The sequence below is a fragment of the Oncorhynchus keta genome, chromosome 35 (assembly GCF_023373465.1).
Source record: "Oncorhynchus keta strain PuntledgeMale-10-30-2019 chromosome 35, Oket_V2, whole genome shotgun sequence".
Taxonomy (NCBI): Eukaryota; Metazoa; Chordata; class Actinopteri; order Salmoniformes; family Salmonidae; genus Oncorhynchus; species Oncorhynchus keta.
In genome coordinates, this window is record NC_068455.1 from 40,382,278 (window position 1) to 40,396,166 (window position 13,889).

General features: G+C 45.7%; 1 protein-coding gene across 5 annotated transcripts in view; it reads left to right on the forward strand.

Annotated features, from left to right (window-relative positions):
• Positions 1 to 13,889, forward strand: part of mboat2a (membrane bound O-acyltransferase domain containing 2a) — an 89,201-nt gene that overhangs the window by 30,265 nt on the left and 45,047 nt on the right. For 2 of the 5 annotated variants that reach the window (XM_035752632.2, XM_035752633.2), the window contains exon 2: positions 9,873 to 10,018. The exons of the other annotated variants lie outside the window; for them this stretch is intronic. In XM_035752632.2, coding sequence (XP_035608525.1) covers positions 9,873 to 10,018 — 146 coding nt within the window. The remainder of the gene's footprint in view (positions 1 to 9,872; positions 10,019 to 13,889) is intronic. 5 annotated transcript variants of the gene reach the window in all.

Genomic DNA, 13,889 nt, shown 5'->3' on the forward strand with positions numbered 1-13,889 from the left:
GCGGTTTCTTGGAGTGGTGGAGGGAAAGAGTACTGTTCCTTTGACACATGTACTCACTCGCTCGCATACGTAATAATAATAATAATAATATACGTGCTCGCTCGCTCGCATACGTCGCTCGCTCGCTCGCATACGTGCTCGCTCGCTCGCTGCTCGCTCGCTCGCTGCTCGCTCGCTCGCATACGTGCTCGCTCGCATACGTGCTCGCTCGCATACGTGCTCGCTCGCATACGTGCTTTCGCTTCGTACGTGCTCGCTCATACGTGCTCGCTCGCATACGTGCTTTCGCTCGCAGACGTGCGTACTCATACGTGCTCGCTCGCATACGTACTCGCTCGCTCATACGTGCTCGCTCGCATACGTGCTCGCTACGTCGCTCGCTTCGCACGTGCTCGCTCGCATACGTACTCACTCGCTCGCATACGTACTCACTTGCTCGCATACGTACTCACTTGCTCGCATACGTACTCACTCGCTCGCATACGTGCTCGCATACGTACTCGCTCGCATACGTGCTCGCATACGTACTCGCTCGCTCGCATACGTACTCGCTCGCTCGCATACGTACTCGCTCGCATACGTGCTCGCTCGCATACGTGCTCGCATACGTGCTCGCTCGCATACGTGCTCGCTCGCATACGTGCTCGCTCGCATACGTGCTCGCTCGCATACGTGCTCGCTCGCATACGTGCTCGCTCGCATACGTGCTCGCTCGCATACGTGCTCGCATACGGACTCGCTCGCATACGGACTCGCTCGCATACGGGCTCGCTCGCATACGGACTCGTTCGCATAAGTACTAGCTCGCATACGTCCTCGCTCGCTCGCATACGCACTCACTCACTCGCTCGCATACGTGCTCGCTCGCATACGTACTCACTCGCTCGCATACATGCTCGCATACGTGCTCGCATACGTGCTCGCTCGCGCTCACATACGTACGTGTCAGTTGTGCAGTTTATTCCATTCCGCAGGTACCACTTGTTGTAAAGGAGGCCATTTAATTTCCTGACGACGCTCTAACTACTTTCCGTTTTAACAATGGCACAGGGCTCCATAGCAATAAGATATTCAATAGGGGACAACATGGGTAGATGTGGGAAAGGGGTCAATGGTACGCAGACTGTGGGGGGATAGAAGGACGTGAGATTGGCGCACTTTCAACAAATCTGATCTAACAAACGTGGGTTTTTCGTCAAATCTCTCATGAGGTGCTTACTGAAGTCCGATTTGTATCTATTTAGCTGTTTTTCGCCACAACCTTTTGAAGTAGTCCCTTTTTGGGTTTAGAAGAAGTGACTGCTAAATACTAACTCCCATTCGTATAAGCTGGTAGCATAGCTAGCATAGAAACATCTTGGTGGTCGTCGGTCTTTAAAAAACTCTAATGCAGCTGATTGCGGATGATGAGGTGAACATGCATTCGGTTTGACATCCATACAAGAATTATACTCAGATTTGGACCTCGACATAGTGTGATATGCACACAAACAATAGTCTAAATGTAGGCACATTTTTCTGTAGGGCAATGAGGAGATTTGGGATCTTTCCCTCACATGTTTCCATTGTTTTGGTGGAGTTCCATTCTTTACCATAATGCTTCCAAAAGTTCAGGGACAAACATAGGCAAACACTGTGTCCTCAACACTTGAACTAAGATCATGTTTGAGACACACTTGTTGTTTTCTGAACACTGTGCGTGTGTGTGCGCATTCAAACTATCAGAAGTTCTCTTGAATCGTTGTAAGCTAAGCCACTCTCCTAGAGAAATCGAAAAGCGCAGGTTCTCTTTTCGATATACACTGTTAATACTGATGGCACAGAGCTTAACCGATGTTTGGTCTCGAATTGTATCCATGTAATCATTGTTATACACACACTTAGAATTACCTGCTTTCAAGGAAGATGCGAAAAGAGCTTGTGTAACTGAAACACTTTCGATTATTGGTACAGCTGTTGCAAATGGGTTGAGTGATTTACCTGTGTGTGTGTGTGTGTGTGTGTGTGCTGCCTGCTGCCTTTGTGTGGTTGTCTGCCAGGGACTGGCCTATAGAAGAGGTGTTCCCTGTATGGGAGTCATGCCAACAGTGGATTGGACAGGGACTCCAGCTGACAATACCGTACTGTCGTTTCTGTGTGATACAGTCTTAATGATCGATACCGGCTCGATTTCTCAACATCATTTGCGTAAGAAATATACTTGGCTTTCACCTCTGGGTTATATAGCAGCAGTCGGCAAACAAACCCAACTTTTGTCTCTTTGCTGTTGAGAGCCATAAAGTGTCAAATAGATGGATGGCAATAAAACCATATATAGGCAAGGCAATGTTATCGACATGGTGAAAGCTTTTGTGTATTTTGTGGGAAATGTCACAAATGGCTGCGATACCTGTACAGGGATCAACATCGGGGGACATTTCAGAGTGACAACTAAAAATACAATGTCGTAACATTAAACATTCTTGAAAAATGCAAGTGTCTTACATCCTTCAAAAGATTAGGATCTTGGTAATCAAACTACATTTTCCGATTTAAAATAGCTATTACAGAGAACAAATGCCATGCTTTTGTTTGAGAAGAGCAATCAACAACAAACATTTTCCGCCATGACAGTTTTTACACATTCACATCTGAAGGTAAAATTACGACTTACATTCTGATATCTTGCTCTTATTTCTCTTCCTGAGGGTCCCAGTGATCAAATGAAGTGCCGTTTTCTTTGATAAAATCCATTTTTATAGCTTAAAACCTCTTACAGCCACCCCTACTTTGTGCAATTTCCGCCTGAAAACACCCAAATCTGACAGCCTGTAGCTCAGGCGCAGAACCAAGGATATGCATATTCTTGGTACCATTTGAAAGAAAACACGCTGAAGTTTTTGTACATGTGAATTGAATGGAGGAGAATATAACACAATAGATCTGGTTTAGATAAAACACTGAAAAAAAATACATTTTTATTTTTGTATCATCTTTAAAATGAACAAGATAAAACAAACATTCAGATAGGATGATGGGGACAATTACAGTGAAAAACGTAAGAGGGCAACATTACTTGTGCAAAGTTTCAGAATGCTAATTTCCAAAATGAGTGTGCTTACATGACATTTATCATGAAGTCACCCAGGTGTCACACACAAGTAGCCCAAATGTGGCCAAATTCGTGAAGGTATACATTTTGAAACGAATAACTACACTGCTCAAAAAATAAAGGGAACACTAAAATAACACATCCTACATCTTAATGAATGAAATATTCTTATTAAATACTTTTTTCTTTACATAGTTGAAAGTGCTGACAACAAAATCACAATCACTCAAATATTATTAATGGAAATCAAATTTATCAACCCATGGAGGTCTGGATTTGGAGTCACACTCAAAATTTGTGGAAAACCACACTACAGGCTGATTCATCTTTGATGTAATGTCCTTAAAACAAGTCAAAATTAGGCTCAGTAGTGTGTGTGTGTGTGTGTGTGTGTGTGTGTGTGTGTGTGGCCTCTATGACCTCCCTACAATGCCTGGGCATGCTCCTGATGAGGTGGCGAATGGTCTCCTGAGGGATCTCCTCCCAGACCTGGACTAAAGCATCCCCCAACTCCTGGACAGTCTGTGGTGCAACTGTTGGTGGATGGAGTGAGACATGATGTCCCAGATGTGCTCAATTGGATTCAGGTCTGGGGAACGGGCGGGCCAGTCCATAGCATCAATGCCTTCCTCTTGCAGGAACTGCTGACACACTCCAGCCACATGAGGTCTAGCATTGTCTATTGCATTAGGAGGAACCCAGGGCCAACCGCACCAGCATATGGCCTCACAAGTGGTCTGAGGATCTCATCTCGGTACCTAATGGCAGTCAGGCTACCTCTGGCGAGCACATGGAGGGCTGTGCAGCCCGCCAAAGAAATGCCACCCCACACCATGACTGACCCACCGCCAAACTGGTCATGTTGGAGGATGTTGCAGAACGTTCTCCACTGCGTCTCCAGACTCTGTCACGTGCTCAGTGTGAACCTGCTTTCATCTGTGAAGAGCACAGGGCGCCAGTGGCAAATTTTCCAATCTGGTGTTCTCTGGCAAATGCCAAACGTCCTGCACGGTGTTGGGCTTTAAGCACAATCCCCACCTGTGGACGTCGGACCCTCATACCACCCTCATGGAGTCTGTTTTTGACCGTTTGAGCAGACACGTGCACATTTGTGACCTGCTGGAGGTCATTTTGCAGGGCTCTGGCTGTGCTCCTCCTGCTCCTCTTTGCACAAAGGCGGAGGTAGTGGTCCTCCTGCTGGGTTGTTGGCCTCCACCACGTCTCCTGATGTACTGGCCTGTCTCCTGGTAGCGCCTCCATGCTCTGGACACTACGCCGACAGACACAGCAAACCTTCTTGCCACAGCTCGCATTGATGTGCCATCCTGGATGAGCTGCACTACCTGAGCCACTTGTGTGGGTTGTAGACTCCGTCTCATGCTACCACTAGAGTGAAAGCACTGCCAACATTCAAAAGTGACCAAAACATCAGCCAGGAAGCATAGGAACTGAGGAGTGGTCATTGGTCCCCACCTGCAGAACCACTCCTTTATTGGGGGTGTCTTGCTAATTGCCTATAATTTCCACCTGTTGTCTATTCCATTTGCACAACAGCATGTGAAATTTATTGTCAGTGTTGCTTCCTAAGTGGACAGTTTGACTTGGAGTTACATTGTGTTCCCTTAATTATTTTGAGCAGTGTATATATTTTCCATGTCAGATTATATTTTCAATTTTTTTATTCAAATGGAATGGAGTAGAACAGCAAACACACACATGGCCACTGCGTCTGCTACTCCTCTCCATTTCCATATGAAATAGCCATTGGGTGCTGTTCAGAGGAGGGCAGGCCCACAACAATGGCCGGAGTTGAATGGAACAGCACTTCACCTTAGTGACTGTTCCCTCCACATATGTTTATTTTATGTGATGATAAAAGGCTCATACAATACAAATATTTTTTCAATGTTTTCTTTCACAGTGATAGCGACTCCGACTGGGAGCCCCCGGTGCCAAGCTGCCAGCTCTACCTCTGCCTCCAGTGGTGTTCATATGCCACAGTTCATTACTGCAGGGCACAGCATGGAGGCGTCGTTGTGTTCTGTGTCGCATGAAATGCACCACTTGTTCAGTTTGCCTCTGCTTTACATCAGAAAGAGACTGCTATGGGACATGGCACAGGCAGCACAATATTGTGTTGAGGACTTCCAAAGGGTGTACTGTTTTAAATTTTTATATTTATTTTTTAATATTTTTTAATTTTTTTTTGTTGTGTGTTAGAATTGCTTTTTGATATGTTGTATATAGTTATAGGTCATTTCACCAATTCGGCCACTTGGGTACATTTGGGCAAAGTTTTGCACACCCACTGTTGCCTTGTGTTATCCATCAAAATGATCTCAGCATCCTATCTGACTGGCTATTCTAGTATGAAAGTGTGAAAGATGATACTACAACAATAAAAAACAGAAAACGTATGCTCTTTCTTTCTCTTTTCTTCCACCAGATCTACTGTGTTATATTCTCCTACATTCAATTAACATTTCCACAAACTTCAGAATGTTTCCATTCAAATGATACCAAGAATATGCATATCCTTGCCTCTGGGGCTGAGCGACAGGCAGTTTTAGGTATGTCTTCAGGTGGAAATTGAGAACAAAGGGATGCAGCCATAACCGGTTAACCAACTGGTCGATCGCCAAACTTTTCTGTTTTCCGTTTCTGTAAAAAAAACAACCCCGGTAAAGCCTGGCGTTTTTGTTGTTGCTGTCTATCGCTATTGCCGGTAGGTGCACCCGATTCAGCTGCCCTGCGCACCAGGTAGGTGAAGTGTTCTGATTTTTATTTATTTCGGAACCATTTCATGTGTCTGAAGGTACAAACTCTGCCTTCCCGGCGTGCCCGGAGAGAAAATCAGTTATAACATATAGGCCTACCGCTGTCCAATCGAATGGCTTCGATTTAGTATCTGCAGTAACATAGCAGGCGTTAAAGAAAGCTACAGCAAAGTTGATACTGTGAGATTTCAAAATGGTTTTTAAAGAGAGGCTGTCAACGAATACTGTAATATAGATGCTGTTTGTATGACCAAGTTTAAGTTCATACTCAGCGTTGTCAACACTTAAAAATAAAGTGTTCACTTTTTATATGCCATAAAATGCACTTTCCTCCTACTTCCACTCTCGCTACAACCAGCACTGCAGCTGAAATGAGTCAAAGTGTAGGCTATCGATAGGCTTGCGTTATTATTAGCTGCTTGGGTCTTTTTTTTACCGAGGAATATTTCACTTTCTCTGTTGGCGTAACACCATGAATTTGTGCGTGAGGCAGAAATAATGTGGTGCGACTCGAGTTTTGCCATCAGCTGGTAGACTGTGTGCCTGTTTTGGCCAGGGTCCGCGGCGGTACAGGCCCCATCAGCTCAGTACAACTTAAAAAGCAAATGTATTTAAATATGCTCACTCAGCTGTGCATCACAAGTAATGCAGCAACTGAACTATTACCCGTGTGATCATGTAGCCTACCTCCCAAATATGAAATATATTTTTTACATGGTCCGTACAACAATCCATTGGCAGGGCAAATCAAGCAAGGCCAGGATGCAGGGATAATGTATTGGGCCCACAGTCTACTGCACGAACCTCACTGCTACAATACTGTTTTTAATGGGTTGATGTTGCATAGGCTTATTTTTAAGTAAGGTAAAATAAAAAGTCTGAGCTGTAGATCTCGGCCTGCATTTTGACTTAGAAAGTGATCATGACTCAAAGGTTTGACCACTGTTTTACAAATTATTGCTTTAAAACTGTTCTCTTCTCCACCTCCCTTTCCCTCCATAATGTAGACCAAATGGCCCTTCACCCGATCCACATCCTAATTATCGCCTCGTTAGCACCAGAAAGCATTCATTCCCCAAACAATGATACCGATAACAATAGAAGTGAGAGGACAACAAGATGTCAGCGCCGCCATTGTTTGTGCTTTTCTTACTCGCGTTTGTGCTTTTCTTACTCTCGTTTGTGCTTTTCTTACTCTCGTTTGTGCTTTTCTTACTCGCGTTTGTGCTTTTCTTACTCTCGTTTGTGCTTTTCTTACTCGCGTTTGTGCTTTTCTTACTCGCGTTTGTGCTTTTCTTACTCGCGTTTGTGCTTTTCTTACTCGCGTTTGTGCTTTTCTTACTCGCGTTTGTGCTTTTCTTACTCGCGTTTGCCTGAAGAGAAACAAAGGACCTCTGTGTACTGTAAATATGTGCTGTTAATATGTGCTGATATCTTACTCAGGCTCATGCCACGCGTGGTTGCGCCAGCGTTTGTGCCGCTATCTGTCACTACATCTGTTGTGCTTTTCAAACCGAAGCTCTCCTTTAACTCAAAATGCACAGTCAACAGATAGTCGAGACTCCGGTTCTAAACCCAGAGGCGCAACGTTGCGAGATTTCGCGGAACGCTTGCGTTTGAAGCAAACCGACCACTCGGGGTTTGAGAAGCTTTTCAGAGTTTTCTTTCTTAGTTGTTCATTTTCTCAATCTACAGGTACTTACCTAGTTTTGCCTAGGTGCACATTACCAGTACAATGATTATACTGTATTCTGTAAATGCAGTTGCTGCTTTTCACTCGCGTTTGTGCTTTTCTAACTGTTTGTGACTGATGCGTTTTTTTCTTATGCATGCTTTTCACTGCGTTTGTGCTTTTCAATGGTTTGTGCGTCTCAGCTAAAGTTTGTGCTGTCGGTGTGTTTGCCGACACTGACCTCTGTGCTGTAAATGTGTGCTGTTAATATGTGCTAGTGATGGGGGGGGATGGACGCGGGTGGGCGGGGACTGACGCGGGTGGGCGGACGGACGGACGGGGGGGGGCGGACGGACACACACACACACACACACACACACACACACACACACACACACACACACACTGTTCACTTTAATGTTGCCATACTTTTTCACCCACTTTCAAATCAAATAAATTGTATTTGTCACATGTGCCGAATACAACAAGTGTAGACCTTAACACAATAAAATGACAACAATAATGAGTGTATATATATATATGTACTGTATTCTAGTCATGGCTCTACTGCTGTACACTCCTTTTCATATACTGTCTGTACACCTCATTGTGTGTGAGAAATAGAGATCTATGTCATACTGATACTTCTTAATTTCTTTATTTTACATTTGTTGTTGATAGTGTGTGTATTTTTGTATTTCTGTATCACCATCTCAAACCTTATGGCTTATCAAACCGTGCTGATCATAATCATGGGGGCTTCCATTGTTACTGTTACCCAACCCTCCAGCCCCATTCAGTCTGGGTCGTGCCTGGTAAAGCTGCTTTGACCCCCGCGCTCCGAGACCACACTTTAGGGAATGAAACGGGGCCGTGTCCTCCCCCTCTGTGCTATTTACCGTCCATTTGGTTCCAGTGACTCTGTTCAGTTACTCAACTGCTTGTGTGGCAGGCGGCATTGTTTTGTAGATGAATACCATTTTGTCTGTCAAATGTTAACCTACGTACATTCTCCATAGCGGTTTCAAATCCAAATCCACAGTATATTAGTCACGTGTATAAAACAATAATTATGGGATGATATGATAGCGACGTCGCTGTCACAACACTCATTCCGATCGCTTTCACCACAACTGTCCCGAGAAATGGTTAGTGTCACAGCTGTCTGAGAGTGGCTGAGGCGTTCAGTGACTGGCCCTCGACTACAGTCGTACTAGTGAGCAGAGTCAAGTAGGAGATGCTCGGGATCAGTTTGTCTTTTTTTTTTTTTCCTTCCCTCAGTCTTGCTTCGGCATCTTCCCCTTGAGCGTTGCGCGGACGACGTAGCGCGGCACTTAGATGGGTAAATGAACAAGCGCGGAGGCGCAGGTTCCTGAGACCAGGTGGTGGTGGGGGAAGAGTGTTGGACGTACAGTAAGCCGAAGGCAACCTGAAAAGCGTTCCAAATTCGATCTGGGTGCCGGGCCGTCAAAACAGAGGCGTGTGTGAATCTGCACCCCCCCCCTCCTCAAGTGAAGAATGAGATTCACTGTGGAAACACTGGAGGATGAGAGGAACCGATGGATGAGGCTGCGGTGGAGTGGACATGCACATCAAGCAAAGTTACACACACACATTATCTAAATAGCCTAGTCAGTCCTAGGTAAAAAAAAATAATTATATATATTCTCTTGAAGAATAATTGTATTGTACCATAGCAGTCCTTTTGGAATACTCTATTGTGCGTGGGAATGGGAAAACAACTAGTCATTTCTGATTGTAGATTGGATGTGTGACCAGTCTCTTTGCTTTTGGCTGCCGAGAATCACTGGTAATAGGTGACTAGGTGTAACCGATCGTTGCTGTCCCCGTTGTTGAGTTTAGCAGCCCAGCGGCTCCTGTAATAGTTCTGCCTGCTGCAATCGATAAGATGGGCTATGCACTGTGTGGGTGTGTTGGCGTCGATCTCTGTTCATCCTTGAAAGAGCACTGCCAGTCTCGCGTTGAATTGACGTCGTTTTGGCTTTTACGCCAGGCTTTGCTCACATGGAATAAACCAGAGGAAACCAAACCGGTTCCCGGAAAGATTTTTAAAAAAAAAATCTATATTTTTTAAAGTGTGTCCTCTATGCCTGCCGTAACCAGTTATCAAGGGCAAACGAGCCGTATCAAAATCTTGTTCTTGTTCGATATACAAAGCGTGTCCTCCCATGTTGCATTGCCAGCTCCCACAGTCTGTCTGTCTGCTGGAAAAAGGCACTGTTCTCACTCTTGTAGTGAAAAATATGATTTATTTAGGATGGTACAAAACCCACTAACGTTGTGACACTCCTTTGTGTGTCTCCTCACCCAGGTGAACTTTGTGGTGTGCCAGCTGTTTGCCCTGCTCACAGCCTTGTGGTTCCGTCTCTATCTCCACCCCAGTAAAGCCAGTCCTTTCATCAGGCATGTGGTGGCAACACTACTTGGCTTCTACCTGGCCCTCTTCTGCTTCGGCTGGTGAGTACTGTGTACTCTGTACTGGTACTGTCCTCTTCTCACCCGCTCCTCTCTCCAATTTCTGCTCTATTCTCTGGTTCCCTCCATCTCTCACTCCTTCACACTTCCTTGCTTCCACGCTTTCCTCCATCCATATTTCTTTGAGCCTGAGCGCCTTCTTCTACACCTGTCTTCCCTCCCTCCTTCTACTCATCTGTCTCTCTCTCTCTCTCTCTCCCTCCACTCATCTCTGTTTGTCTCCCTCTCCCTCCCTCCCTGCCTCTGCCCTCACTCTCTCCGTCTGTCACAGGCCACGGCAAACTGGTCGATGCGTGAGTAATTGATATTCAATTAGGGAGTTGTGGGTCCGTTGTAAATGACCTGATGTCCCTTGGCAGTGTGCCTCTCAAGGTTCAGTCTGTCTCTGTGTGTACTGTCTGTGTTGACACAGCAGGCCTGGGGGAAATGCTGAGCGTGTGAAACGCTGAGGCATTGCAGCAGCTCTGAGCATGTTGGTGATGTGATTCAGGGACATGATATTGGTGATAATGTTGTGGTCCGATCACATTGTGTGATGGCTTTTAGTGTAACTAATGTCTCTTGTTAGTCAGCGGGGGAAACACACCCTAACGGCTTTGTAACATAGAATATGCAGAGAAAAAGTGGTACCAGAAACGCAGCAGGAATACCTATCGCTGTAGTTTGACAACCACTGATCAGTCATCCCACTGACTGACTTCATCACTCACTACTACTCCCTCAGACCTGCTACCACTAAATTCTGTCATATTGACTCACCGTCTGACACACCGTCTGACACACACACACACACACACACTCACACTCACACTCACAGTCACTCACACACAGTCACTCAGTCACACACAGTCACTCAGTCACACACAGTCACTCAGTCACACACAGTCACTCAGTCACACACAGTCACACACACACACACAGTCACACAGTCACACACACAGTCACACACAGTCACACAGTCACACAGTCACACACACAGTCACACACACACACAGTCACACAGTCACACACACACAGTCACACACACACACACAGTCACACACAGTCACACACACAGTCACACACACACAGTCACACAGTCACACACACACACAGTCACACACAGTCACACACACAGTCACACAGTCACACACACACACAGTCACAGTCATCACACACACACAGTCACAGTCATCCCACACACACAGTCACAGTCATCCACAGTCATACACACACAGTCACACACACAGTCAGTCCACATACACACACAGTCACAGTCACACACAGACACACACAGTCACAGTCATCCCATATACACACAGTCACAGTCATCCCATATCACACACAGTCACCCATACACAGTCACACACAGTCATCCCACATACACACAGTCACACACAGTCATCCCATATACACACAGTCACAGTCAGTCACCATACACACACAGTCACAGTCATCCACACAGTCACAGTCATCCCATACACACAGTCACAGTCATCCCATCACACACAGTCACAGTCACACAGTATACACACAGTCACACACATCACACAGTCACACAGTCACACACAGTCACACATACACACAGTCACACATACACACAGTCACAGTCATCCCATATACACACAGTCACAGTCATCCCATATACACACAGTCACAGTCATCACCATATACACACAGTCACAGTCATCCCATATACACACAGTCACAGTCATCCCATATACACACAGTCACAGTCATCCCATATACACACAGTCACAGTCATCCCATATACACACAGTCACAGTCATCCCATATACACACAGTCACAGTCATCCCATACACAGTCACAGTCATCCCATATACACACACACAGTCATCCCATATACACACAGTCACAGTCATCCCATATACACACAGTCACAGTCATCCCATATACACACAGTCACAGTCATCCCATATACACACAGTCACAGTCATCCCATATACACACAGTCACAGTCCCATACACAGTCACAGTCACACCATATACACACAGTCACAGTCATCCCATATACACACAGTCACAGTCACACAGTCACACATACACACAGTCACAGTCATCACACACAGTCACAGTCATCCACACACACACAGTCACACACACACACACACAGTCATACACACAGTCACAGTCATCCCATACACACACAGTCACAGTCACAGTCATCACACATACACACAGTCACAGTCATCCCATACACACAGTCACAGTCACAGTACACACATCCCATATACACACAGTCACAGTCATCCCATACACACACAGTCACACAGTCATCACATACACACAGTCACAGTCATCCCATACACACACAGTCACAGTCATCCACATATACACACAGTCACAGTCATACACACAGTCACATCACACACAGTACACACAGTCAGTCCCATATACACACAGTCACAGTCACAGTCACACACAGTCACAGTCATCCCATACACACAGTCACAGTCATCCCATATACACACACACAGTCACACCATATACACACAGTCACAGTCATCCCATACACACAGTCACAGTCATCCCATATACACACAGTCACAGTCATCCCATATACACACAGTCACAGTCATCCCACACACACAGTCACACATACACACAGTCACAGTCACACCACACAGTCACAGTCATCCCATATCACACACACAGTCACATACACACAGTCAGTCACACCACAGTCACACACACAGTCACACACACAGTCACCACACACACAGTCACAGTCATCCCATACACACAGTCACAGTCATCCCATATACACACAGTCACAGTCATCCCATATACACACAGTCACAGTCATCCCATACACACAGTCACAGTCACACATCACACAGTCACAGTCATCACATATACACACAGTCACAGTCATCACCATATACACACAGTCACAGTCATCCCAGTCACACACACACACAGTCATCACACACACAGTCACAGTCACACACAGTCACACAGTCACACACAGTCACAGTCACACATACACACACAGTCACAGTCAGTCACATATACACACAGTCACAGTCATCCACACACAGTCACACACAGTCAGTCACACAGTCACAGTCACACAGTCACAGTCACCATATACACACAGTCACAGTCAGTCCATATACACACAGTCACAGTCATCCCACATCACACACACAGTCACAGTCATCCCATACACACAGTCACAGTCACACCACATACACACAGTCACAGTCATCCCATATACACACAGTCACAGTCATCAGTCCACATACACACAGTCACAGTCATCCCATACACACACAGTCACAGTCACACACACAGTCACACACACAGTACACAGTCATCCACACACACACAGTCACAGTCACCCATATACACACAGTCACAGTCATCCCATATACACACAGTCACATCACATATACACACAGTCACAGTCATACACACAGTCAGTCACACACACACACACAGTCACACACAGTCATCCACAGTATACACACAGTCACACAGTCATCCCACACACACAGTCACAGTCATCCCACATACACACAGTCACAGTCACCACATACACACAGTCACAGTCATCCCATATACACACAGTCACAGTCATCCCACACACACACACACAGTCACAGTCATCCACATATCACACAGTCACACATACACACAGTCACACATCCACACACACACACACAGTCACACCATACACACACAGTCACAGTCATCCCATACACACAGTCACAGTCCATATACACACAGTCACAGTCATCCATACACACAGTCACACATCCCATATACACACAGTCACAGTCCACATACACACAGTCACACACATCACATCACACACAGTCACAGTCATCACACACACACAGTCACAGT